This window comes from Mauremys mutica, chromosome 2, assembly GCF_020497125.1.
Source record: "Mauremys mutica isolate MM-2020 ecotype Southern chromosome 2, ASM2049712v1, whole genome shotgun sequence".
NCBI lineage: Eukaryota > Metazoa > Chordata > Testudines > Geoemydidae > Mauremys > Mauremys mutica.
Genome location: NC_059073.1, coordinates 226724490 through 226751884, shown reverse-complemented (window position 1 = coordinate 226751884; position 27395 = coordinate 226724490). Strand labels below are relative to the sequence as shown.

The following is a 27395-nucleotide window of genomic DNA, read 5'->3' as shown; positions in this document are numbered from 1 at the left end:
ACATTATCAACGATCTACAACCTATCCTGGAAAATGATCCCCCACTCTCTCAGGTCTTGGGAGGCAGGTCAATCCTCACTTACAGACAGCCCCCCAACCTGAAGCAAATACTCACTAGCAACTACACACCACACCACAGAAACACTAAGCCAGGAACCAATCCCTGTAATAAACCCCGTTGCCTTCTCTGTCCCCATATCTACTCTAGTGAAATCATCATAGGACCCAGCCACACCATCAGGGGCTCATTCACCTGCACATCTACTAATGTGATGTATGCCATCATGTGCCAGCAATGCCCCTCTGCCATGTACATTGGCCAAACCAGACAGTCTCTATGTAAAAGGATAAATGGACACAAATCAGACATCAGGAATGGTAACATACAAAAGCCAGTAGGAGAAAACTTCAATCTCCCTGAACATTCTATAACAGATTTAAAAGTAGCCATACTTCCACCAAAACAACTTCAAAAACAGACTTCAATGAGAAACTGCAGAGCTACAATTCATTTGAAAACTTAACACCATCAATTTGGGCTTGAATAGGGACTGGGAGTGGCTGGGTCACTACAAAAGCAATTTTCCCTCTCTTGATATTGACACCTCCTCATCAATTATTGGGAGTAGATCACATCCACCGTGACTGAATTGGCCTTCAACGTTGGTTCTCCACTTGTTAGGTAACTCCCTTCGTGTGCTTATATATATTTATGCCTGTATCTGTAATTTTCACTCCATGCATCTGAAGAAGTGGGTTTTTTACCCACAAAAGCTTATGCCCAAATAAATCTGTTAGTCTTTAAGGTGCCACCAGACTCCTCATTGTTTTTGTGAATTTATGAGGTCATTCTCAAGCTGAAACTGGACTGTGCCAAGCTCATTCTCATTGCTCCAGTGTTGCTAAGGGAATGTTAGTTCTATCACCTCCTCACGTTACAGGTTTGGTCTCCCATGCTCTTTTCTCTTCATCCCGACCTCCTGACTCAGCATCATAGTTAAGTTTTGCATCCACTGCTCAGCTCACTGTGTCTCACAGCATGGATGCTGCATGGTTAGATGAGGAGGAGGAGGAATGATGTTTGAAGGTGGTGTGGCAAGTCCTGCCCAATAGTAGGAAGACCTCCACCAAAGTGACGTATTCAGCCAAGTGGAAACAGTTCTTGATATGGGTATTAGCTCAGGAACTTCATCCAAAGCTGCCTTTCACCCAGGACATATTGGAGTACCTGTTACATCTTCAGTCTTCTGGTCTTGCGTGTCATTCCCTGAGAGTCCACCTGGTAGCAAGCATTTCATCCACCCATCCATGAGAAGTCAGTGTTTTCAAACCCCATGGTAGTGAGGTTCTTGAAAGGAGTCACTTGTCTCCCCTGCTGGATAAAGAGCTGATTCCTTTGTGGGACCTTAATACTGTCTTAGTGGCTCTTATGGGGCATTCGTTCAAGCTTCTAGCAACTTCTTCTCTCTTCCTTCTGGGTCAGAAAATGACTTTCCTTGTGGTGATAACATCTGCAAGGAGAGTGGGCAAGTTTCAGGCTTTGCTGGTGGAGCCGCCTTACATTCAGTTTTCTAAAGAGTTAGTAATCCTGTGGCCACATACGTTTTTATCCAAAGTGGTTTTCCAGTTTCACTTGAACAAAGCTGTATGTTGATGAGTGTTTTTCCCTAAGCTATATTCAAACCCAGAGGAACAGCGTCTTCACTGACTGAATGCCAGACGATATTTAGTTTTTTATCTAGATAGGACCAAACCTTTCCACTCCTTATCTCATTTGTTTGTCTCATACGCCGCCCAAATGAAGGGTCAAGCAGTCTTTTTCACAGACAATCTCCAGGTGAATAACTTTCTGTATCATGACAGAATATGACATAGCCCAGGCTACACCTTCTCAAAGGGTGCAAGCCCATTCCACAAGAGCCCATTCCACAAGAGCCCAGGCAACATCAACAGCATTCCTAACTGACATTCCTATAGTGAACATTGTCAGGGCTGCCACTTGGTCCTCGGTGCATAGTTTTACAAACCACTTTGCCATTACAGCTGCTTCCAGATCAGATGTGGACTTTGGGAGCAGATGCAGTCTTTGTTTAAATAGACTCAGAGCCCTGCCGCCTGTGAGTACTACTTCTGAATCACCTAAGTAGAATATATGGCTGCATCTACTCCAAGAAAAAACCTTTGCCTGCCTGTCACTATTGTTCTTCAAGATCTGATGCAGACATATATTCCACGGCCCACCCTGTATCCCAGTGGTGGGCAACCTGTGGCCCATTGGGAGCTGCGGGCGGCCATGCCTGCAGCAGGTCAATATAAATACTGTCTCGTGGCCCACCAGAGGGTTACCCTGATGGGCCATGTGCAGCCCACAGGCTGCAGGTTGCCCACCACTGATCTATCCCCTCTGACATTTAGTGTGAAGGAGCTGAGGAGGTCGGATAGACACCACCCTTATATGCCTGGGTAGGGGCTAGGACCACAGGAAGTGAGTGCCACCCTATGGGTACTGCCACCCTCTGGATCCAGTGTTCTGGGCGTACACACACCTAAGTAGAATACACATCTGCATTCCATTTCAAAGAACAGTTACAGGTAGGTAACCATTTTTTCCAGATTAAATTTTCACGTTTCAGTCTATGCATTTAGCGGCAGCATAGAATGGCTCACGATTGCTCTGATAAGAGATCCCAAGCAACTGATGGTGTGTGCCTTCTGCTTGCCAGATACAGTATTACCAATCTCTCCTCTACACATCTTAGATGTAGGGTCTGTCCACATCTGAACTTCCTGGTCGCTATCCTGTAATAATGAGCATGCACCAAAAATACCTTGTAAGTGTAAAAACACTTCAATGGATTTGAATTGTGACTTGCACTGTGGTTCACCACTGGATCAATAAACCCATAGCCAGCATAACTCCTGTACTCGAATAGCACTCCTCAACAAAATGGGATTCCTCCAGCTATTCCTGAGTGTTCTGGTTCAATCCAGCAAAGCACTTAAGTACAGTGAATAGTCTTGTTGGACTTCAAGTTAAGCCTGTACTTCAGTACTGTGCTGGATCAGACTGAGAGTGCTCAGCATATGGCTCAGTATCAAGCCCCATAGCAAAGGTGGGTTTGGCAGGTTTTCTGGGAGCAAATTTCTTAGCTGCCTGTGTGCATGGCCTATTTAGCAGCTAGTGCTGCTGTGAAGTACTGCTCAGTGCTCTCTTGCATAGCTTTTTTACAAGCCTTTTTCAGGTTTAATTTTTCTTATGCACTTCTGGGGCTGCCTGGCTCCTGTTTCCTGCTGAACGAGACACCACCCACGCAACCACCCACATAGCCTCCCTGTGCTTCTATTTAATGGCAAGCAACAGGGGTTGTTCTTCTGTAAAACTGCATAACCATGTGGACAAAATATAGTTAGAGAACAGTCTCTTTCTATGACATTTTAAACCAGAGAGAAACACTGTGAGAAGAGTTTCTGTCCTACATTTCCTTGCAGGATATTTTATAGAGATCTCCTGTCTATTTGAGGCATCCATGCATCAACGAAGCAAATTGTGATGAAGCCCCAGCCATAAATTTTTGGAACTACTTTTGGACAATTGATTCCACTATCATAGCTGCTCATAAACTCAATACTACTTCCTTCACATATGTGCAATCAATCCTTCTCCCTCCTACCCCCGCACACACACACTTCAGCTTCCTCTGCCTGGTGAATACTCACCTCGCCAGGAATGGTGGAAGGGAGAGATCTGGAGGAGCAGTTCTTCCCCAAATCCCGAGGAGGGTCTCTCCCTCTGATTTTAGCAGAGCCATGGCAGCTGCTCTTCCTTATACTCCCCTATTCCTTTAACTTTGATTAAGGCTGACTTTCTTTCTACTTGGAATATTGGCTGGAGAGTTTATAAATATTGTTTAGTTAAAATCTCTCCTGAGCATGATGCCCTGCAGCTTTGAAAACACTGCCTTGACCAACCCTCAGGTATCTATGCACCTATTGTGTTTCTAACATCCATCACCTTGGTAAGTAGGTGCCACATAACATTGTGAAGAAACATAAAGTTCAGGAATGATTAAATGGGTGCTTTTTCTCTGTCAGACATTAGTAGGCTATAGCAGATGCTCATTGTTTGTCCTTTGGTTTTCATTCCTTGTATCTTTACCTAAAGAATATCATCCTGACACACCTCTCTGTTGTGTGTTAGTTCCTGGGCACTGTAAACGCTTTTGGGGAAATAGTGACCCATTTTTCTGTTGTGTATTTGGTTGTCATGGTAATAGAATCTTGTGTTGCTATGGGAACTGAGTTAGATTATTAGGGGATAGCCCAGCCAGTTTTGGCTGACTGTTGGTTAGCTCTGGTGTGGCAATAAAAGGCTGCTTCAAGGTTTACAGCTCTCTGTGTCTCCAGTGATTTCTGCCTAAAACTGTTGCCCCCAAGGATATAACAACGTGGTGATGAGGATGGGATCTCTGTGCTGCCTTAGCAACAGAAGGAAGTAGAAAAAAAACCCCAACCTCTTTTGCTGCTGGAAGGGGGTGAGAACTGGCTTGTTTGCTCTGACTGTGCAAACTGAAACTAAAATCATGGCTACACTTACAGGGCCACTGGAATCTTTTGAGGAGACTATAGTGCAATGGCATGTGTATACTGAGCATTTTGAGCTTTTTGTTATTGCAAATGACATTACAGAAGAGAAGAAGGTGCCAATATTCTTAAGTGTTGTAGGGGCTAAGACCTACTCCCTGCTATGCAGCTTACTACACCCTGTTAAGCCAGAGACTAAATCTTACAGTGACATTGTGGAAATCCTGGGGTCCCATTTTTCTCAAACCACTGATAATTGCTGAAAGATATAGGTTCCACAAAAGAGACCAGAAAGAAGACGAAAGTTGTACAATTTGTAGCAACTTTGAGAAAGCTTGCAGAACACTATGAATTTAAGGAGATGTTAAATGATGCCCTACGTGACAGGTTAGTGTGTGGCCTGCACAGTGAAGCTATACGGAAGCGCCTATTGACAGAGGCTCAACTTACCTTACAGAAGGCCATTGATATTGCAGTCTCCATGGAACTGACTACAAAGGAGGCACAATCCATCGGTGCATCCCCTAGGGTGCATAAGGTGTCACAAGAACCTACCCACAAAACTGCGGGGAGTCAGGAATGTTACTGCTGTGGTAAGCTGGGTCACCATGTATCAGAATGCTGGTGTAAGGACCCGGTGTATCAACACTGTGGCAAAAAGGGACACATTGCGTGTGCCTGTAAACAAAAGAAAAAGAGGCCTACGGGCTGGCCGACCAGAAAGGGAAATCTGCATACCCCAGAGCAGACCCAGGATGACCAAGGAGATACCTCCTCACAAGAAGAGCCACTCCATGTTTTGTCTTTGGCAGTGGGCTCACGTGAATACTGGATAACCCCGTTGTTGGACGGCAAACCTATATGCATGGAACTGGACACCAGTGCAGCCGTTTTGCTGGTCTCAGAGACTGTGTATAAAGAAAAGCTACAGCATCTTCTGCTTAAAGCAACAAAAACAGTGCTGAAGTCATATACAGGAGAAGCTGTGCCCATGTTGGGCACTATTGATGTTAAGGTGGAGCTCAATGGACAGGCCGTTGTTTGTGGTGAGAGGTAATTACCCAGCCTTAATGGGTAGGTCTTGGCTTAGAAAGATCCAGCTGAATTGGGTGGAAGTGCACCGAGTGACTAAAGAAGAAACCGGTCTGACCACTATACTAAGGAAACATTCTGCTGTTTTTGGAGAGGATCTGAGAAGTATGGAGGGAATCACTGTGACATTGAACATGAAACCTGACAGTCAACCAAAATATCTGAAAGCCAGAACTGTGCCATATGCCATCAGACCGAAGGTTGAAGCAGACCTGGAGCGCCTGGTCACAAATGGAGTCCTAATACCAGTTGCCCATGGGCCACTCCTATCATTCCAATAGTGAAGAAAGATGGCTCCCTCCGGATTTGCACTGATTTTAAAGTCACTGTCAACCCAGTGTTGTGTGCAGAGCAATACCCGCTTCCCCACATCGATGACCTCTTCGCAGGTCTGGCTGGGGAACAAAAGTTCAGTAAGATTGATCTGAGTCAAGCATATTTACAGATGCACGTTGATGAAAAGTCCCAAGAGCTGTTGACTGTTGTGACGCATAAGGGGCTTTATCGATATTGTCGCCTACCCTTCGGAATAACATCTGCTCCCGCCCTGTTCCAGAGGGCTGTGGACCAGATCTTGTGTGACTTGCCAGGAGTCCAGTGCTATCTGGACGACATTCTGGTCACTGGAAGGACTGAGGAGGATCACCTAAAAAATTTAGAGGCTACCCTACAAAGACTGGAAGAATATGGACTGCGAGTCCTCAAAGACAAGTGTGAATTTTTCCAGCCCTCTGTTGAATATTTGGAACACATTGATGCTACAGGTCTTCGTAAGGCCCCAGCCAAAGTTAAGGCTATTGTGGAGGATCCCCTTCCTCAAAATGTTAGCCAGCTTCACTCATTTCTAGGACTATTGAACTATTATGGAAAGTTCATCTCACAGTTAGCAACACTGCTAAAACCACTTCACGAACTCCTTGGGCAGAACAAGGCCTGGAAGTGGACTGAAGCCTGTGATGTTGCATTTAACAAAGCTAAGGATGCATTGCTAAATTCTGAAGTTCTGACGCACATTGATCCATGCTTACCCCTACGATGCGTCCCCTTATGGCGTGGGAGCAGTCGTGTCACACATTATGCCTTTAGGAGAAGAGAGTCCTATTGCTTTTGCTTCACACACTCTAAGCAAAGCAGAAACTAACTACTCAAATCGAACGAGAGGCATTGGGAATCATTTTCGGAATTCAGAAGTTTCATCAGTACCTGTTCAGATGGAAGTTTACTCTTCTCACAGACCATCATCCCCTGACTTCAATATTTGGACCCCACACAGGCATTCCTCAATTAGCCGCTAGTCATATGCAATGGTGGGCATTGTTGCTTTCCACGCACACATATGAAATCAAATATCAGAAATCCACTCTGCGTGGCAATGCGGATGGTCTCTCAAGGCTGCTTTTGCCAGTCAACCATCGAGATATTGTCCAGAAGGAAATCTTTTACTTTGAACAGGTAGAGAATACACCCATCACCGCTACTCAGGTAAAGAAGGCAACTCGAGTTGACCTAGTATTGTCCCAAGTTATAAACCTAGTGATGCATGGAACATCTCGACAAACCTCTCTGGTCTCACCTGACCTTGTTACCTACATGTCCAGGAGGACGGAGTTATCAATCCAATCTGGTTGTTCGTTGTGGGGGAGACGTGCCATTATCCCACCACCACTGAGATCACAGATGTTAGAACAGCTCCATTCCGGTCACTGTGGAAGAGTGCGCATGAAGGAAATTGCACAAAGCTATTTTTGGTAGCCTGGATTGGACAGTGCTATTGAAGAGAAGGCAAGAGCTTGTATGTCATGCCAGGCTGTGAGGAATGCACCTCAGTGGGCACCCCTACATCCATGGGATTGGCCTGCAAACCCATGGCAATGTATTCACATTGACTTCGCTGGCCCCCTTGAAGGAAGCATGTTCTTGGTGGTGGTAGATGCCCATTCTAAATGGCCAGAAGTCTCTATAATGCAGTCCACTACTGCAGAGAGTACTATCCAAAAACTACGAGGACTCTTTAGTCATTTCGGTCTGCCAGAACAACTTGTGAGTGACAATGGACCGCAGTTCGTGTCCCAGGCGTTTCAAAAGTTTATGAAGGCAAATGGAATACACCACATCACTTCAGCACCATAACATCCATCCACCAATGGATTAGCTGAAAGATTTGTGCAAACAATGAAACAAGCTTTGAAATCGGCAAGGGGACAATTATCCATTCAAAAGCGTCTGGACACCTTACTATCCTACAGAGAAACACACCTCATGCTACGACCAAGGCATCCCCAGCCTTTCTAATGATGGGACAACAGCTGCGCACTTGCTTTGATCTGCTGAAACCTGACTAATTGTGCAGTGTCAGCAGCAAGATCAAGTTATCAGGCGTGCACCCAGAGCAAAAGACCGAACCTTTAGCCCGGGACAGCCGGTTTTGGCTTGGAATTACACTTCTGGAGCTGAATGGGTCCCTGCCACTGTCATCACTCAAACGGGACCTACACAGGTCCAGACTGCAAAGGATCTCACCTGGCGGCGACATGTAGATCAGCTGCTGCCAGGTCATACCAGTCCTCAGGACACATCTTCAGTTGAGTTGCCTGACTTCACCACCTCCGGCGAGACACCAAATCAAGAGTTACCTGTTCCTGACTTTTCCCCTCCATTACTGCCAGGAGCAGAGATACCCCTCTGCCCGGCATGAGCTGATACCCCATCCTCACCCATTCACCCTACGAACCCTGAGCCCATTGTCAGGCCTGTGTCCAAGACACTTTCGGGTTCAGCACCACCAGAAGTCCGCCGTAATCCATCTAGAGACAGAAGGCCTCCTCATTGGCTGGATCTTTAGCTAGGGCAAACCCGCGGTTATGGGGCAAAATAATCCCTGGGGTTTAGCTGGGAATGGAAGCAGTCTACTCTCCTTCTCGAGTTTAGTGTTTGTTTTATTTAGGGAACATTCTTATTAAGGGGGAGGAATATGTTGTGTATTTGGTTATCATGGTAATAGAATCTTGTATTGCTATGGCAACTGAATTAGATTATTAGGGGATAGTCCAGTCAGTTTTGGCTGGCTGTTGGTTAGCTCTGGTGTGGCAACAAAAGGCTGTTTCAAGGTTTACAGCTCTCTGTGTCTCCAGTGATTTCTGCCTAAAACTGTTGCCCCCGAGGATATAACATTTTCCTTTTTTCTTCTCTTCTTGATATAGATTATTATGCCCATTAATACCCACATTCATCCCAGCATGTTTCACTAAGCCCCATTAGATCATAATCTCCACTGTTTAGGATCATTTCCAATTCTTTTTACTTGTTTCCCAAAATCCTTGCATTTTACTGCATTTACACGTTATTTTTAGTAATGAGATGCCCTATCACAAGGGGTCCTGCAGTGACACCCTGAGAGACCAAAACAGAAGAAATCTGATGTCTTTAAAAATCACTTTAATCCAGTTTAATTTGTGGCATCACAAATACTAATATTCATTCATCATAATTGTGCAGCTATTGTATGGTGTCACTACAGATCAGAAATAAGGTGGTTTGGGTACTTTAACTTGTATTTCCAGATCTTAAGACGTTTGGATTTCTTTTCAATTTAATTCTGAATTTTCTGGATTATAATGCTTGTTTTGGGGATAATTGCAAAATATCTGTTGTCTTTTATCCTAAATTACTTGTATGTAACTTTAACTCCATCTGAATGTAGTTTTTTTAAATCTGGGGTTATCTATACATAAAATAGGATCCCATTATGCGACCCTTACTCCTGTGAGTAGCCCCATGGACTGTGTTTCCACAATTGGACCCATAATACTTTTTGATAAACAGTCCTATACAAAGGCAAACTGTTTATTAATTATTATTATTATTACTATTATTGTAATTACAATGTTGAGATTGAATAAGTGACAGTACTTAACTACTAATTTTAGATTTTGAATCATTTTGAAGTCTCTCCATCCTCATTCACCTCACTTCCCAGGATTATTGCATTCTGCAGCAGATTATAAAGCTTAACCAGAGGGTTACATGTAGAAAAATCCAGAGTCTAGAAAAGCAGCTTATCTATGTTTTTAAAATGTGTACGAGAAGGGTATAAAACACAGTTTCACCCAGGAAAAACTCTTGGCTTTCAGTGGAGTATTTGCCTAGGAACCTAATCATATTTCTGTTGTAGGCATATTAGGAATGTTGTGTAATCTTTTTCCAGTATGTATCATTGTGCCACGGAACATTGCGCATATATTGATTTGTAAACATTAACATTGTTTGTGTGTCTACAACAGAAAAGCAGAAAAAAATATAATATAAGGCCAAATTCTGCTCTGTTACACTGATATAAGTTCAGACTGACTTCTTTTGAGCTAAATTTACACTGGTGTAATGGAAAGTACAATTTGGCCCTAAATTTGGAAGAATTATTACACTAAACAGTTGTCTTATTCAGTGTGAAGTAAAATTGAATTATGTGGATTTATTTAAAATTTGTTGTACAGGTACAGTAGTAGTGAAATCTTAAAATACTTCTGAATCTTCACTATCATGTTAAACACATATGTTTATTTATATTTTTATATGTGTATACTTGATATGTATGATTTCTAACAAGATGTATACTGAAACAGGAATGCTGTAGTATGTAAAAATACTTGTATAAACGGCATATAATCAACAATTCATGCACTCAATAGATACACATTATTTCTATATTTCAGCTTTCAGTTTCATTAGGTATTGAGTAGATAACATTTTTTGTTCAGCATATAAAGAAACTAAAGAGATATTTCATTAGCAAACAAAAAATGCTCTGTGGAACCCCTAGAGAAATAAATAAATAAAATGTAATGTGTTCAACAAGGAAAACACATGGATTGTTTTCTAGATTTAAAGTTTCTGTAAGTAGACTTCTAAATTAGTCTGTTAGAACAGTTCCCTTAGTGTACATCTATATCTCCATTTTGGGGAGAATAGACTCAGGGTACGTCTTCACTACCCGCCATATCGGTGGGTAGCAATCGATTTCTCGGAGTTCGATATATCGCGTCTCATCTAGACGCAATATATCGAACTCCAAACGCGCTCCCGTCGACTCCGGAACTCCACCACCGCGAACGGCGGTGGCGGAGTCGACGGGGGAGCCGCGGACGTCGATCCTGCGCCGTGAGGACGGGTAAGTAATTCGAACTAAGGTACTTCGACTTCAGCTACGCTATTCGCGTAGCTGAAGTTGCGTACCTTAGATTGAACCCCACCCCCCTAGTGTAGACCAGGCCTCAGCAACCAACCTACCTGAGTGCCACCAGAATCCTTATGAATTATCAATTGTTACCTGAAATGTGTGGGTTATGTATTGGGTACCACAAGAAATTACAAAAAAGACTACACCGACTGCTCAGACATAGGATGCAGTGGAGATCAGAGTGGGGAGAAAAGAGAGGGGGAAAACTAATGGAAAGGAAAATAAGTTTAATTTTTTAAAACTATGCTTTGGACTCTCCCTCCCTCTTTCTTTACTGCATACCCTCCCAAAAAGCCATATGTTAACAACTGGCATGCAGCATGCCCTATAAATAGAGCAAAAACATCACCTGTACAGATGTGTTTTTCAGTGGAAAATTGTTAGCTGACTAATCAACATGTCTGTCAGATTTTTTTGGTGGGAGAGAGGAAGAGAGAGACAAGACACCAGCTATGTAGAAATAGGCTTTCTTACTGCTCTCTGGTCACCTGCAACCTGTGAGGCATGTATTAAAGAAGCAACTTTGTAGTCTGATGTAAGGCGTTTTCTAGTTTGTTTATTTATGTTTTAACCGAGGGTTCGAACATTTCCTGCCCAGAAAATAGACTAAAATGCCACCTTGCATCTAGAGAGAATCTCTCATGCTTAGGATTGTAGCACATTGATGGCGCAGGGCATGTGGGGTAGCTATCTCTACTGCTCCTTATGTTGTTGTTTGTTGATCAAAATCAAACTTTGATGACTGTGACTAGTGTTTGGGAGTCAGAGAGGTCTTATATGAGAAAGAGGCTTCTCTTCTTCTTCTTGTATGTTAAATTGTCCCAGGGTCAGTTTAGAAGAGTAATCAAGAGTACCAGACCCATCCTGGGCAAGTACAATATTTGGTGTTAAGGACCGTGAACCTTATGTGAGGAAAAGATGGCAAACCCTGTTGTTGGCGTTATCAGAGTCCCATCTCTAGCCCATACAGTGTATATTTGATATTTTAGAGAGGGACAAGCTTTCAGCTAAACTGTTGTCTGGAGCAGTGAAATATATAGCCACAGGTTAGTTAATTTAATAAAGGTAGCAAGCCTGTGTTTTAAAAATAGTTCCACAGTGATATTTTAATTTATGATTGTACTGTGGTCTCATCAGATAAGTAGGGCTGGGCAAGACTGTGCTGGGAGCCCTCCAAGCAAAGCCAGATGTAAGAAATGGATTGGATGCTCAGTTTATGGCATTCTTCCTTCCAAGTAACTAATATCCCACGTGATATTAGGTGGAACTGTGCTGCTGTAGGTACTGCATGTAGGTTGTGATATGAAACAACGATAATCTCTGCTTATAGAATCATAGAAATGCAGGGCTGGAAGGGACCTAAGAATGGTTATCTAATCCATGCCCCCCATGTTGAGGAAGGATTAAATATACTTGGACTGTTTCTGACAGATGTTTGTCTAACCTGTATTTAAAAACCTCCAATGATGGTAATTAAATATATTTTTTGCAAAATAAATACTTGCTAAACTGAGGGGTTTCTTTTACCAAATTCCAAATTGAGTGCTGGGGAGGGGAGAAGGGGGAGTGAACTTTGCCAATTTAAACTTCAGAATGAATTTAGATATGCAAACTCTAATCATTCAGGGTGAAATCTGGTTAATATAATATCCCTCCTGAAAGCTCTCACTTATAGCAGGGGTAGGCAACCTATGGCATGCGTGCCGAATGTGGCACATGAGCTGATTTTCAGTGGCACTCACACTGCCTGGGTTCTGGCCACCAGTCCGGGGGGCTCTGCATTTTAATTTAATTTTAAAGGAAGCTTCTTAAACATTTTAAAAACCTTATTTATTTTACAAACAACAATAGTTTAGTTATATATTATTGACTTATAGTAAGAGACCTTCTAAAATGTTAAAATGTATTACTGGCACGCGAAACCTTAAATTAGAGTGAATAAATGAAGACTCGGCACACCACTTCTGAAAGGTTGCCGACCCCTGACTTATAGAATAGCTATAGGATGCTGGCATAGAATGGCTGAATTTTATTATTTGTGAGTCATGTAATCTCTGTATAGTCTGAAAGGGACTGTGAGATACTTGGTATGAATTAGGGATTATTATTTTCAACTAACCATTTTCTGTTCTGCTTTCCCTTTCTGAATGTATTGTTTTTGTTATGTTTGCTTTGGCATTCATGTTTGATGGTCCAGGGCCACATGGTGAATTTGATTATTAACCACACTGCTTCTTGCACAGATGGTACAATCCATTAAACATGCTCAAGACCTATTGCTGGATCATTCCCTGATTTTTTTTTTTGGCTTTGGAAGCCGTCTGAAGAAGCTTTATGTATGAAATAACTAATCTGGGGCAATGCCAGCACTAATAGTATTGTAATGGCTCCTGTTTGAATCACATTTCTCTTGCCTTTGCTTTCCATCTTTTCTAAACTGTTCACATCAGTGTCTTTATTATGATCACATACAGTGATAGGCAAGATAAGCTTAGCATCTGTTCCCAAACTCTTCCCCCTGCATCCCATTTGTTTCAGGCAAAATTAACAGGCACCCCAGCCAGTTGATAGTAAAGAAAAATAAGGTGAGTGGCATTCTGTTGAGTCAGCAGAAGTCCCATGGTAGATATGAATTGAGGTGTATGTAGGTTCAGATATAATCTGGGGGCAATGGTATTATACAAGCCTACAGGGATCAAACAGCTAATGGTAGGGAACCCAGACCAAGCCATTAAATTTCACTCAGCCTTGTGTTTGGCCCACTTAGAGTGTGGGACCCAGAGGATAACAAAATTCAGGGCTGGGAGAAGTACCATGTAGATTTTAAAAAGAAGTGAGGGGTTTCTAAAGCCTAAATCATTTTGGACCACAGACACTTTTTTGTGTCTAATCAAAAGGACTAAAAAGTTTCTGGCAAATTTAGTATTTTCTAGTATTTGTAAATTTGAGTGATTTTTTATTTTTATTTTTTTTTTTGCAAAGGTACAAACTCATGGCCCTTTTAAGACTAAGGGCTGTACTCTGCCAGTGTGCTGAGCTTCCATTAATACAAATCATAGCATCCATTCTTGTCTCAAATATTTCTCCAACTTTCACTAGCCTGTTGCAAATCCTCTTCAGTGAAGTGCAGCTGTAGGACTCAACATTCTTTTGTTGGTCTTGCTCCAACTTTCTTCATGTGGTTACCTTTGGAGGTCAGTATAAAATGTAGCCCTCTGTGCATAGTGTTTCACATTGTGGTTGTCTTAGTGCAGTTGATTATGTAACTATTGAGTTTGTTTTCATTTTTGTTCTACTTGGAGAATTCTTTACTGATTCAGATTCCAAGCTACATAGGAGTCTATGACAGAACCAATTGCTTAAGAATTAAAAAATGGTATAGGTCGATTCATAGCTTAAAGCCAGAAGGGAGCATTAGATCATCTAGTCTGACCATCTGTATATCCCAGGCCATTAGATTTCACTCAGTTTGCCTTGTATTTGGCCCACTTAGAGTGAAATTATGTACTGTACTGCTATGAGGCATAACACAGAACTACTCCCAGAGAAAAGAGGCTATGGTGGCTGTCACCGTTAGCAAGCTAATGGTATCTCTGAGCCCTTCTGGTCTTTGTTGGGATTCCCTCCAAGATCTCTTTCCACTTGGCTTCCCAAGAACTCAGTTCAACTCCAGCCTTCGTCACTCAGGTATCTTTATTTGGCATACAGCAGTGCTACACTGAGTTGATCAGACTCAAAAAGCAGCGGGGATGGATGCAGGGTACATCACAACTTCAAAGTTGCATAGAAACCTTCTCCCTTTATATACATTACACATACATTGCATCGTACGTTTTTGGATTGGCTCGGTTACTTTGCAGGAACCGATCTCTGTGCAACATATGCTGCCCACGCACTGTCCATGGTTTGATTTCCTATTTACCCCACCTCTACATTCCTAACTTATTTTGTCCCTTGTTATCTAGTTCATAGCAAATAGTACCCTGTGTGTGTTCTCCCTCTTATCTTAGTTGGCTCAGACATTCCGTCTTCTTAGCCCGCTCACCTATTTACTTATCTTATTTAGCACAAACATTCTGTTTTTAACCTGATGATTCATTTATGTTCCTAATTCTATCTTCCAGAAAATGAGGCCTCCCTCCATGTGTTAATTACTCATGTCAGGCCAGGCCAGTGCTACAGTCTTATGAAGTGTACTTCCCTCTCAGGTCTTAGGCAGTCACCAGTCTTGTGTGGAATCACATGATTCTCCCACTCTCAGACCAGACCTTGGGCTGCCATCCCCGGCTGATAAGTATGGTTCCTCAGCAGGCCTGATGTGTGTCCAGTACCTGCAGTTCTGTGCCCTCCAGAGCAGTGACCAAATAGCCTTTTCAAAGAAAAGTATTATTTATTTAGAACAAAAGCATTTCAGAAAAAACATCTTAAAACAAGAAAATGGATTATATACATACTGCCTCTTCCTAAGGCTACCCAATCTCTGGAAGTCAGGGAGGGCCCAAACTTCCTCAGACATTTTTGCAGGACCTGTCTCTGTCAGAGCTCACTGACAACTCCCCCCACCCTGTCTCTCCAGAGAGCCCTTTTATCTGTTTTGTGTCCCTTTGATCCCTAGGTTCCCAAGCAATGGCAAAACAGCTGTGTAAGTTCAGGCTGGAGCTTAGAAGTAGGCCACTATGCTACAATTGCCCCCAAATGTTTGTTGGGGCATTGTGTATCAATATCCATTGTGATGCTCTCCTGCAAAAGCTCCTTATTAAGCTAGATCATATTCATACATTCATATAAGAAAGTCTAATAAACCCATGTAGTTAGACAGTAACTTTGCCTCACTGACCAGGTTGCCTGCAGTATTCATAAATTACATAGCAGCATTCCTGGATTATTACATAGAAACTCCACATCCACCACAGCAGCTTTAAGTCATCTCTGCACTCTCCTGATCCTGAGCTGCTTTGGGGCCTGGAGACACCTCCAGCTTAACTTAGACAGCCCTGAGAGTCTGTCTGAACTATGGCAGCCTAACGGGGTGCCCTATGGGCTGCACCACTTCCTGGAGTCGCTGCAGCCCTGTGTATAGCAGCCCTGCCCCTTACACACACACACACACACAGTCCTATCCTTTACCTACAGCAGGGCTTGTGACGGGATCCTCGAACAACCATATTGCAGCTGACTTCCATAGTTCCTACTCCAGGGAAATCCTGCCCAGGTAGACATGAGGCTTTTAGGGCCCTTTTCCCATGGCATAAAGAAGCTGGAGCAGGGCTGGTGATCCCACCCTTAAATTCCCATCTTTCCCAAGGTTCCTCCTATCCAGGGCCTCAGTCTGGCAAATACTTACGCACATACTTCACTGTACTCACCTCAGGAAAATTAAGGACATTCATTAGTGTTTGCAGGACCAGGGCTTTGGAGCGTTATTGTTCTTAAGGTTTTCAGTGTTAGCTGTAATATTTACAAACATACAGTAAATCCTCATCAAAATGTCCCCTCCACAATTACTGTAACCAAATAGGAAAGATATCTAAAGTGTTCTTTCTGATGTATCTTTTGTCTGTAATAACCTGGAAGCTGTCTCAAAAGTATTATCTGCTAGAACAGCATGCTGTAGGTGCAAAGGTCTATTGCCATCTCTTTTAACAATTGCTTCTCCTATCTCATTTTGGCCTCATTGACGACCTCCTTTCTTTTGATGGTGTTCTTTTCACTGGTGTAGGATTTACTACATAAATAAAAGGTGTCTTAATTCATGATTTCAAAGTTGCACAAAATCCTCAGGAATAGTGGGGTTTCTTTGTTTTGTTTTTAATGAAAGAGAAGAGTGCACACGGAAACAGAATAAAAAATTATACTAGCCTTTTTTTTTTCTTTCTTTTTTTTTTGGCCATTATTATGGTTCCTCTGTTTCTACCTTTTAAGCACAAGTACTATACGTTCTGCATTAAGGAGTACAACCATCACAGTCTAGCTGGAAGGTGAGTGAATACTTCACTACTAATAATTTATTCATTGAGTTTAGCCTCTCTTTTCTGAGTGTTCACTTTATAGAATATTTATGGAAAGTGAATTTCAAACTTGTAACCGTGAGTGTTGGCACCAGAAATCTAAATCTAAACATTATATGCATCCAGTCAGAGAAAAGAAACTCTGTGACCTACATGGCCAATAAAAACTAACCAACATAATTCACATTTTAAATACTCACACAAAATCAATAGAATCATGATTATTTGTCAAAATTATTCCTGGAATAATTTTGAACAATGAATTAATGGGAGAAAGTTATATGTTGCTTGTGGACAATTCACAATCAGAAGCTAAACTCCATACTCAATAGAGATTATTCACTCAGCTCTTGCTGCTTACACAGCATCCTGTACAAACCCAGAGTGCTGAAGACATCAGTTTCTAGGGAATTTATTTATTCTCCATTCAGCCAGAGGCAGTGTAAAAAAGGTAAGAGGGAGGAGGCTGCGAGAGAGAGAGAGAGCTGATAAACCAAAAAATTAAAATGCACAAGATATTGGGACAGGAGACATTTCCAAATGCCCAGGAAAATATGCTTTTAAATTATGGAGTGTAATTACAGTAACAATGATAGCTAACCTAAGACCTCCTGTAGCATGTATTTCTGTCAATGGGCTGTGATTTAAGGGATTTATTATGTTTCATTGAGGAACTTCCTGATTAAGGAAAACTGAGTGGATGAACATGTGTGAGGCATTAAGCTTTTCAGTGATATGGTAATCCCTTGTTATGTGCTCATATATTTTCCATTACCAGTCAGTAAAATCCCTACGAACTGAGCATATGGCATTTGATCTATATTTTTGCATATTGCCAACATCCTTAAACAGTTTTGTGTACTTCTTAATACTAACTAAGCATATTAATATTCCAGTTTGTGCTTCCAAATCCTTTTCTGACACAGTGTTTTAGCCTTTTTTTTCCCTAAAATGCAAAATATTATTAACATATTCTAGGAACCCAGACTTACAAAGAACTCAGTAAATCTATACGCATGCTTTGTTCCTAAAGCTCAGAGTCAAGCCCTGCTATGAAGAATATTGAACCTTCTAAGCCAGAATAAGACAATATGATCCATCGAACCCTACCCTTTCAAGCCCAGCAAATGCAAATCTACATACTCTACTGTTTATCTCATTATCTCTAAAATTTGGATACTGGCTGTACCTCTAAATTCATTTTTTCCAAAATATGATTTACAATCCCTCTTGAACAGATTGTATATATATTATTTACATTTTCACTGGCTTACCCTGAAAATCCCCATAGATGATCTACCTGATATCTATACCACTGGGGGTTACCATGTTATAATGTCCGTCCAGAAAAAAAATCACTTCCAGATGATTAAAAGATCTGGATTGACTTCCTGCATTGAATAACCAGCTTTTTCTCATGTGGAAGTACCATTTTTGGCCTTATAATTAAGGATAGGAGTTCATCATGGAGATCACAGATTCTGTGATTTTTGGTGGCTTCAGTCCCGGCGGTGGGGGTGGTGGGCAAGCTTGGGCTGTCAGCCCTAGGTGGTGGGGTAAGCCCTGGGTTGTGGGGCGTGGGGTCCCAACCCCGGACAGCGAGTCAATCACCCTGCCCCCCTGGGCAGCAGGGCTTGGGCTGTCAGTCCTCCCCCGCCCCCACCACCCCCAGGCAGCAGGACTTGGGCTTCTGTGAATTATTGCTGCTTGACCATGAGCAGTCTGTGACTTTTATTAAAAATAACTGTGACAAAATCTTAATCTTAATTACAGTGAACATTGATAGAAGAGAATACAACTGTTGCACCGTCTGTGCCAAATTCCAAAATGTATACATTAAGATTCTAAACAATCCTAGGGAAACATCAAATTGAGACTATGGGCTTGATTCTGATCTTGGTACTTAGTCTATTACCACTGTATCTTGTGAAATCAGTTACTGTGTTGTGTACAAAGTTTTACAAGATACAAAAGGATGCATGTGCTGTATTTTAAATCTGAATCAGATCCTCTGAGCATCTTTAGCATGACTCACATTAACATTAGTGACATTTTCCTACTATGTCTATTTGGGAAATACCTCTTCAACTTTGTTTTCAAAATGTGTTTATAACCTTAACCTTACTTCTCTTTTAAACACAGCATACAGTATGTACAATTGTGTGTCCTCTTTCTTTTCATGGAAGCCACACAACACTTTAAGGAACTTGTCCTAAAGCAAAAAAATGCTTTAGTAGATTGGAAATTAGGACAGTTCCTCAGGTCCTGTGATAATTCCACTGATACTAAATGTATGCAGTCAGATGCAGGAAGGTGAAAACCTGGTTATGTGGATACTGCAGTTTTTAAATTTCCTGCTCTTAGTTCATGCTCTTGTACATTTGTATTCTTTTTCTCTCTGAGAATTCTATTTTTGGAGAAAAGAGTCTTAGAATGCCTCTTTTCAGATAACTCTGCCCACTTTCAGGTCAATCTATTAAGTGTGTGGGTCTCAAAAATGTTTACCGTCAAGCATCATTTCTCTCAAAGCAAATGAGCTCAGGCCCCACCTTTATGTGAAATGGACACAATATTTATCTTTGTCAGCTATTAATGAAGTATTAGAACACCAGAGATATGCAGTTATAATGTTCTTTACTTTGGCATGCTTCAATGAAATGGATTAGCTTGTTCCTGGGCACATAACTTATCCAAATGTGTTGATTCAAACTGAAACTGCCCAACTATGGGGCCAGGGACAAAAGAGAGAACCAGCTGTATGGACAGAATAAGTGGAACCAATGGGAGCAGAGGATGGGGATATTCTCAAGAGGGAACCTGTCACCACCAATCTGCTCCTCCTTGAACCTCTGTCCCTCCCTTGAGCTACCTTTCACCAGCCTGTACCTCCATACATTTTCTGACCCCCCCCATTATTTTCCTTTCCCTACTAGCAATGCTCTGAGACAGCTGGTTGCTCTCTCCTCCTCCTCCCTCAGGCAAATCCACAGTAGCTGGGTTACCAGCAGGATACAGTGAGAGTGGTGGAGAGGAAAGGTTCAGTGCACTCATTGCTGGCACAGCATTAATCCCTGGCAGTCAGGTGGAGCCCCTGCAGGGGAAATGCTGTTCAGAGCCTGCAGCCCAGCTGAATGCATGCAATCCCAGCAGGGCTATGGGAAAGCATACAAAAAATCTAAAGCCATTCCATGCAGCATTGTGTATTTCCTTATTTTCAAGGCTGCATATATAACTTATATTCCCCTTTATACTTGGGGAAGAAAGCTCAAAAGAGAAGATCTTTGCCCACATTTAACAAAGCGCACCCACACACAAGTCCTTTCTTGGTAAAACCCAAGCAAGATTCTGGCAGGCAAATAAATATTTTCATATTTCTGTTTGTTAAACTGCTAATTCATGGGACTGGTTTTGCAGATATCAATTAATATTATATCAACATATATTTAACACTTATACTGCAGTAGTGTCTAGAGACCCCAAAGTGCTAGGCACTATATACCCCTATATTAAATGAATCTAATTAATACCAGGTGTGTCTGGGTGCAGGTGTACATGCAAGTCAGGCCTTTAATATTACATTCAACTGATCTTTTTTTAAACTGTAGCATTTAGCACAGTGAATGCTTCTATTGCTCCAAATGATCTAGGGCCCAGATGCTGAGTTCCTTCTGCTGACACTGATTACAATCAGAGCTGAAAGGGCTTGACATCTGACCATATCAGGGCTCCAATTAGGGCTGCCCGACATTTTCTCTCGCTGACACAGGAGGAGCAGGGCCATATTTTTGCTTTATTTACACAATGTAATGATTCTGGTTGTTCTACTTGTCAGTGTATTGAGAATTATTGCTAAGTTTATTTAAGCAACGTGTCTGATAAATCCACACGCTGATGGCTAGGCAGATGTGGAATAGGTTTACTGCTTAGACAAAATTAAACATTGGGGAAGCACACATTTGTGTGGCAATAATGACGACTTCATTTTTACGAGTAATTACAGAACTATTTGCCTAGTAGCCTTATAAACTGCAAGGGCTCTGATTTTATGACAAAACAACCAAGATTTTCAAAAATGGGTTACTAAAATTAATCTGCTGAAGTAAAATATTCAAAAGTTATTTGTGCTCTGAAGATCCCTTGACTTTCAATGTGACTTAGGCTCCCAAGTGCCTAAATTACTTTTGAATTGGCCCAAATCCTCTATGTTATTCAGGTGCTTAAATCCCATTGAAATCAAATAACGTTGAGGATCTGGGTTTGAGGGCTAGATTTACAAAGATTAAAAGTAAATGGGACTTAGGTGCCTACCTCGCTTAGGCACTTCTGTAAATCCTACTAGCCTCCTCTCTGCATTTTTAGACCCATAAATACCTTTGTAAATCTGGCCCTTAAGCTTTGAAAATGTTACCTAGAGTTTGTATGGAGACAACTAGGTAAATAGTATAATTTTCAGAAGTGCTGAGCATCCCACAGATGCCTCTGATTTTAAAGGGAGATGCTGGGTAGTCAGCACTTTTGAAAATCAGGACACTTATTTTGGAGCCTAAAGAGGACATTTTCAAAGGCACAGATGGTAGTTTGACTTTCTGTGGGTGTTTAGAGCCTAACTTTAGGGATCTATTTTTGAAAGTTGTTGGCATACCTGTCACTGTTCTAGATTCCTACATTATTTAAGGACCGATCCTACAACGAACTCTGTGCCTACATGGAGCCCTATCAAAATCATCGGGCCTCCCTGTGCAGAGATCCATCCATGTATGTCCAGTGCAGGTCATGTCCCTAGTCTTGTTTTACTTTGGAGTAAAATGTTAATTTTATAAGAACTCACTATTTCTTTAAAATGGAAGGTACATTTTCTGGTCAACAACTTGGTCCTGACAGAGTCTGTTTCAAAGATGTTTCATTATCATCAGTGGCATTTTGAATTTAATTTGTAGAATATGCATTTGTTTTATTATGAGATTTCCTTGCTGTTCCATCATATGAAATTGCCTTTGGAAGCCAAAACTGTGCAAATTCACTTATTTTCTGCTACTACTACATTTTTCCCTCCTCAGGTAATATCAAGATTATCAAACAAGTCTACACTATCTCAGGTATGATTGTCTGATTTTAAATATGATGAGCTTAACTTTGAAACATAAGTGCCTAGGGCCTGATCCAAAGCCTTTTAAAGTCAATGGAAATGCTCCCACTGAAGTCAGAGGGTTTTGAATCAGGTCCTTAAATAGGATCCTGCATTTGAATGCTAAAACTGCTGTTAGGTGTACCTCATAAATGCCCATTTTCTATGTGTAAATGCTTAGGCATCTTAGCATCCAGATGCTGGATTTGGATATTCCATTAATGCATATTAATTTGAAAGGTGAGCCTGGAATGTTTACTCAAACCAAATGATAGATGTGGAAAGTTCAATTTACATAAAGTTCTTTCTCATATAAGAGTTCTGTACAGTGTGCTCATCAGACTTCTATATAGCAGAATAGTTCTCAGGGAGGCCATTATTATCTTCTTGACAGACAGGCCTTTGCTATTATATTTTATATTCTTCACTTTTTGGACATAGATTGAAAAGGTCTGGCTCACTGTATCTGCATTAACAATAATAATTGTATAATATTTACTTAGTAAACTGATAGTGCAAATAGAATAGCAAAATTAAACTCATGCTGCAAAATATGAGGCCAAGGAGTGATGGGCAAATCTCAAAAGATTGTTCACCCAAAATTTATATCTTTACCCAAACTATCCAAACTGATATGATTGTGGACAATTGGGCTGGAAATCAATTCAGAACAGACTCCTATGTGAGATTTTTGCTACTTCCTGTTCTCAATCATACACAAGGAGGGATAGCTCAGTGGTTTGAGCATTGGCCTGCTAAACCCAGGGTTGTGAGTTAAATCCTTGAGGGGGCCACTTAGAGATCTGCGGCAAAAATTGGTCCTGCTAGTGAAGGCAGGGGACTGGACTCAATGACCTTTCAAGGTCCCTTCCAGTTCTAGAAGATTGGTATATCTCCAATTATTACCTTTGAAAATGCTCCAGTACTATTTTCAGAAAAGGTTTCTTTTGGGCTCAGTTGAATTTGTCTGTCCAATTTATTTGAGATTTGTGGAGTTTGTAAGAATTATGTAGGATCTGATTCTGCTACTCATAGTGATAATACCTTGCCCCACAAGTTGTAGCATGGGAATAAATGGGACTACTTGTGAAGCAAGGCCCTGACCCGGAAATAAGCACCATGTGGGCAGACCTCTGCAACGCACTGCACATGTATTTTGTTTCCAATAAATAAATAATAATAATAGTAATAAATTAATTAATAATGCATAACTCTTATATAACCATTTTCATTAGTAGATATCTAAGTGATTTACAAAGGCGTACATTATTCCTATTTTACAATTGGGGAACTGAGGCACAAAGACATGATTTGCCCAAGGTCACCCAGCAGTAGAGTGGCAGGTCTTTGGAGTCCATTAGGCCCCTCTGCCTCCTATAACAAGCACCTACAGTCCATCCCACAGTCTGTATTCTTTAATAAATTCATCTCTATCTTTGGATGAGTTAGCTCTTCAGAAGGTAAACCTGTTACACTGTTGTGCATTAATAGGGCTCTGCGAGAGCTCAGGGGTCTGGCTGTAAGGTAGTAAGATCAGTGTGTAAGGTCCCACTCAGTGTGACTAAGAGGAGGAACCAGGATGCATTCAGGTCCTAAGTGAACTGTATCACTCTCTATAACTGACTGTACTGGCCATATACTGGACTGTGGGTATATTCGTTACTTACCTAAAACCCATTCTTAATGCATCAACAGTCTGACAGCATTAACTTCAGAAGAACTAACTCCTCAAAAGACAGAGAGAAACCTATTGAAGTATATGTACTCTGGGTGGCCTGTAAGAACTAAAGTCAGGCAACGTTTCTCAGTAACAAAATACATTTGCAGTGAGTTCACTGGCTATGTTACTAGAGGGCTTTTGTATATATATGTGAGAGACTGAAGAGAGAAATAAATAAATAACAGGTGGGTCCCAAAATAACATTTGTTCTAATGAAAAATAAAAGCTCTAATGGATTTGGTTTTATTCAAGTATGAACATCAGAGCAAATCAGCTGTCCCTGCAGTGCTGGGCTTTGAAGTTTATATTAATATGAATTATCCACTATTTTAGACAGCGCCCAAGGGAAATGGCAGCATAAACAAGAGACTCCCATCAATTGTGGAAGATGAGGAAGACGAGGACGAAGAAGAAGAAGAGGAGAACGCCATTCTTTCTCCAATCCACACGAGGAGCACAACCTCATCCCAAGAGAAGAAGGCTGGAAGCAATAAAAGCTATCTAGGGATAAACTTGAAACAGTTGGCCTCAGGAACGGTGCCCTTTCACTCCCCCATCCGAGTTTGCAGTTCAAATCCTGCAAGAACTAGACATGAAACTGAACTCCACTACTACTCCAGAAAGAGAGAGAAAAACCTAAAACTGCACCTTTCAACACTGAACACCATTGGTCCCCCTAACCTCAGCCCAAGGTAATAGCTATAAAGATTTATCTTCTTCCTCAGCACATAAGTCTGCTTTAAGTATCAGGTCACAAAATTTTTTCTTAATGCTGCAAAATTCTTGTTTTTCTTTAATGTTAGCATCTAACCTTCCTGGAATCTTCTTATCCCAGCCATCCTGCAGAGACAGGGAGAGTCCTTTATTAACAAGGATTCAATGTTATTTAGCCCCCAGCACGGGGAATTTTAGGACTTCAGGGCCGTATTACAAAATAAAGATAATGTTACAACAGTGGAAGTTACAGTGCTCAGCATATATGAAAATCAGATGAAATATTTAGATGATGAGCTACTGATTTCAGGGCCTGATTTGAGGCACCCAGATTTTAAATTTGGCCTTAACCTCTCTAGTCATCAATATACCCTCTGTGGAACAAGTATGAAAATACATATCTTGCAGGGGCACTATGAGGCTTAATTTTCTGAAGCATTTTGAGTCCCTCAGAGGAAAGGCTATATTCAGAATGATCAGTGTCAGCACATAGCCAGGTATACACAAAGTGACTGGAGTAGGTTATAGTTTACAGGTTTTAAAAAGTGACAGATTGTATAATGGCAACCTGGTTTTACAGGTTGGATGGGAAGTAACTATGAAGTTTTTAAAATCAACTTTTCTCTAAAATGTGTGTTGTAAACAAAATACGCGATGGTCTGTGGTGGTATGAAAGTATGATTAGTACAAGTGTGAAATGACTTCATTAATGGCAACGCTGCTTATGTAGGTTATTCCAAAATCACAAGCTGCAATTAGCAAAAACGATAGTCTTGGAGACAGATCCTTGGCTGATGTAAGTCACCATAGGGAGCTGTACCAGTTGAGGATTTAGCCCTTCAGATATCTTGGTTTAGGGTTTTTAATTCACATCCTCCAGCAATTTTGAAGTATGGTATATTTTTTAAAGTTTTCTCTGTTCACTAGTGATAGATTATTATGTTAGCTTGTCTTTCTCCTCTCAGGGTTATTTATGGTAGTGGTAAAGTAAACATGAAAACCACTGACTCAGCATCACAAATATACAATAGGTCTAGCTGGGTCAAAATGTATTTAGGCAATTGTGCGATAAACTCACTATAGCCAAAATTCACATGTTTGATTTGGCTCAAGTCAGTTATGACTGAAAGTTATTACCATTTGATGGCTTGTGGAAAATGAGTAATAGTTCAGTAAATCCTTGGTTCATAGTGCCTACTAAAAATTGTCCATTACAGTCATACACATGCACATGGCCAGACACTGACCACCAATTTTGTGGGTGCAAACTGCAGGTGCATTGTTACACACACTATTATTTCCACACATATTTTTGCATATGCAAAATTAGAGTCCTGTTTATAGTTAGGCTGGAAATGTGGCCCATAACATACATGATTTAAGACATATTATCCTGTCAGCCAAAATCCCTCTGTAATTTCCCAACCCAAATTACGTTTGCAATATCAGAACATTTTCAACAAAATAAAAAGGAAAGTCATAAGCCTGAAGCAAGTGTTTTTCCCACTTAGTATTAAAATGCAAACAGGACCCAGTGCCTAACCAATGGCTAAATGTTGGCCTACTTTTGGTAGGAGTGTAAGAATGAGGGGGAGACGTGCAAGAAACCACCTCAACTTGTGATCCATCTAGAAGGAGCAGCCACAATGTTGCTGAGGAAATGTGTGCTGTCCTCTCTCCCAGCATTCTGCATTGATACTATCCGCCTGAAGAAAGGCAGAATGAGGGCAGGGCCATGACCCCAAGCTGCCAGGGTGGCTCCAGTGAGCATTCTCAAGGAATCCCTAAGGGAAATTCTGGTTGAACCAACCAGAATTCCACCTGGGGACTGCAGCTGTATCTCCAGTGCGGGCCTCTGCAACCCTGAGACTACAGTAGCAGCCATATTGCAGATTAGAGGAACGGGGTGCAGTTCCCCTTTAACCCAAACAGATGATCTAGCATGCCACCTGAGTAGTTAGGCAGTGCACATGTTTCAGACTTTGGGCCATAATAAAATCATTTTGTGGAGAATAAACACTTGGCTCCACTGTATAGATAATTGAGGTAGTGTTATGTATTTTTTCCCTGTAAATCAATATCAGTACCTTTTGAACATAGAGCTATATCCTCAGCTAATGTAAACTGGTGTAGCTCTACTGACTTCAGTGATTTACTCCTCATGAGTTTTACCCATAGTCTGTGAATTGTGTTTCTTTACGTGTTTGCACGGTACCTAGCAAAACAGGGCCCCAACCCAGACTAAAATCTTACGGCACTTATTTCATGTAAAGTGTAGTTCCCGTTGTACAGGTGTCCCCTTATCACAAAAACCACCCTCACAATTAGCAGTGTAAGAAGAGAGGCCAAGAATTGGCTGAGCATAAAACTGAGCTATCTTCTAGAACTCACCCCTCTGTGTCACTGTTAGGGAAGATTGTACCACTTCCCATGCTGTGCCTGTTCTGTGGACAGTTAGGATTTCCTTGTCCACTGTTGTCATTTGAGCACCTTTTACAAGCACTTGGTTTGCTTTAAAACATTAGGGGGTAAAGGCTTATATTCATATTACAAAAAAACAGTACATCAAAATAAGAAACATTCAAACTTGTATATTAATGGCCTATGCTTCTATGCTTCCAATTATTCCATTCTTCATCTTCATGGGCCTGATTCAGATATCACTGTGAATCAGAAGAGTAGCTTCATGGGACTCAAATGGTGCCAAACTGGTGCAAGTGAAAGAAAAATCTACCCTTTTGTCTCCAATGCTTTTCTACAAAGTGAGCGTTTACATGTTAATGTGTGTTTCTGTATGCACAAATGGGTGCTTCTGTAGACAGTGTCTGGAGGCCCGGTTGAAAAGGTCTGTTTCATAAATCAATCTTTTATTTATTGGTTTGGTTGGTTGAAGGTTTTTGATATGATGTTCCCTCTCCCCTT

At 41.3% G+C, this 27395-nt stretch overlaps 1 protein-coding gene across 3 annotated transcripts in view; it reads left to right on the top strand.

Moving 5' to 3' along the window:
- The window catches only part of KCNH8 (potassium voltage-gated channel subfamily H member 8), a 371011-nt gene that overhangs the window by 321894 nt on the left and 21722 nt on the right, over positions 1–27395 (top strand). For all 3 annotated transcript variants that reach the window (XM_045007783.1, XM_045007784.1, XM_045007785.1), the window contains exons 12-13: positions 21972–22010; positions 24093–24451. In XM_045007783.1, coding sequence (XP_044863718.1) covers positions 21972–22010; positions 24093–24451 — 398 coding nt within the window. The remainder of the gene's footprint in view (positions 1–21971; positions 22011–24092; positions 24452–27395) is intronic.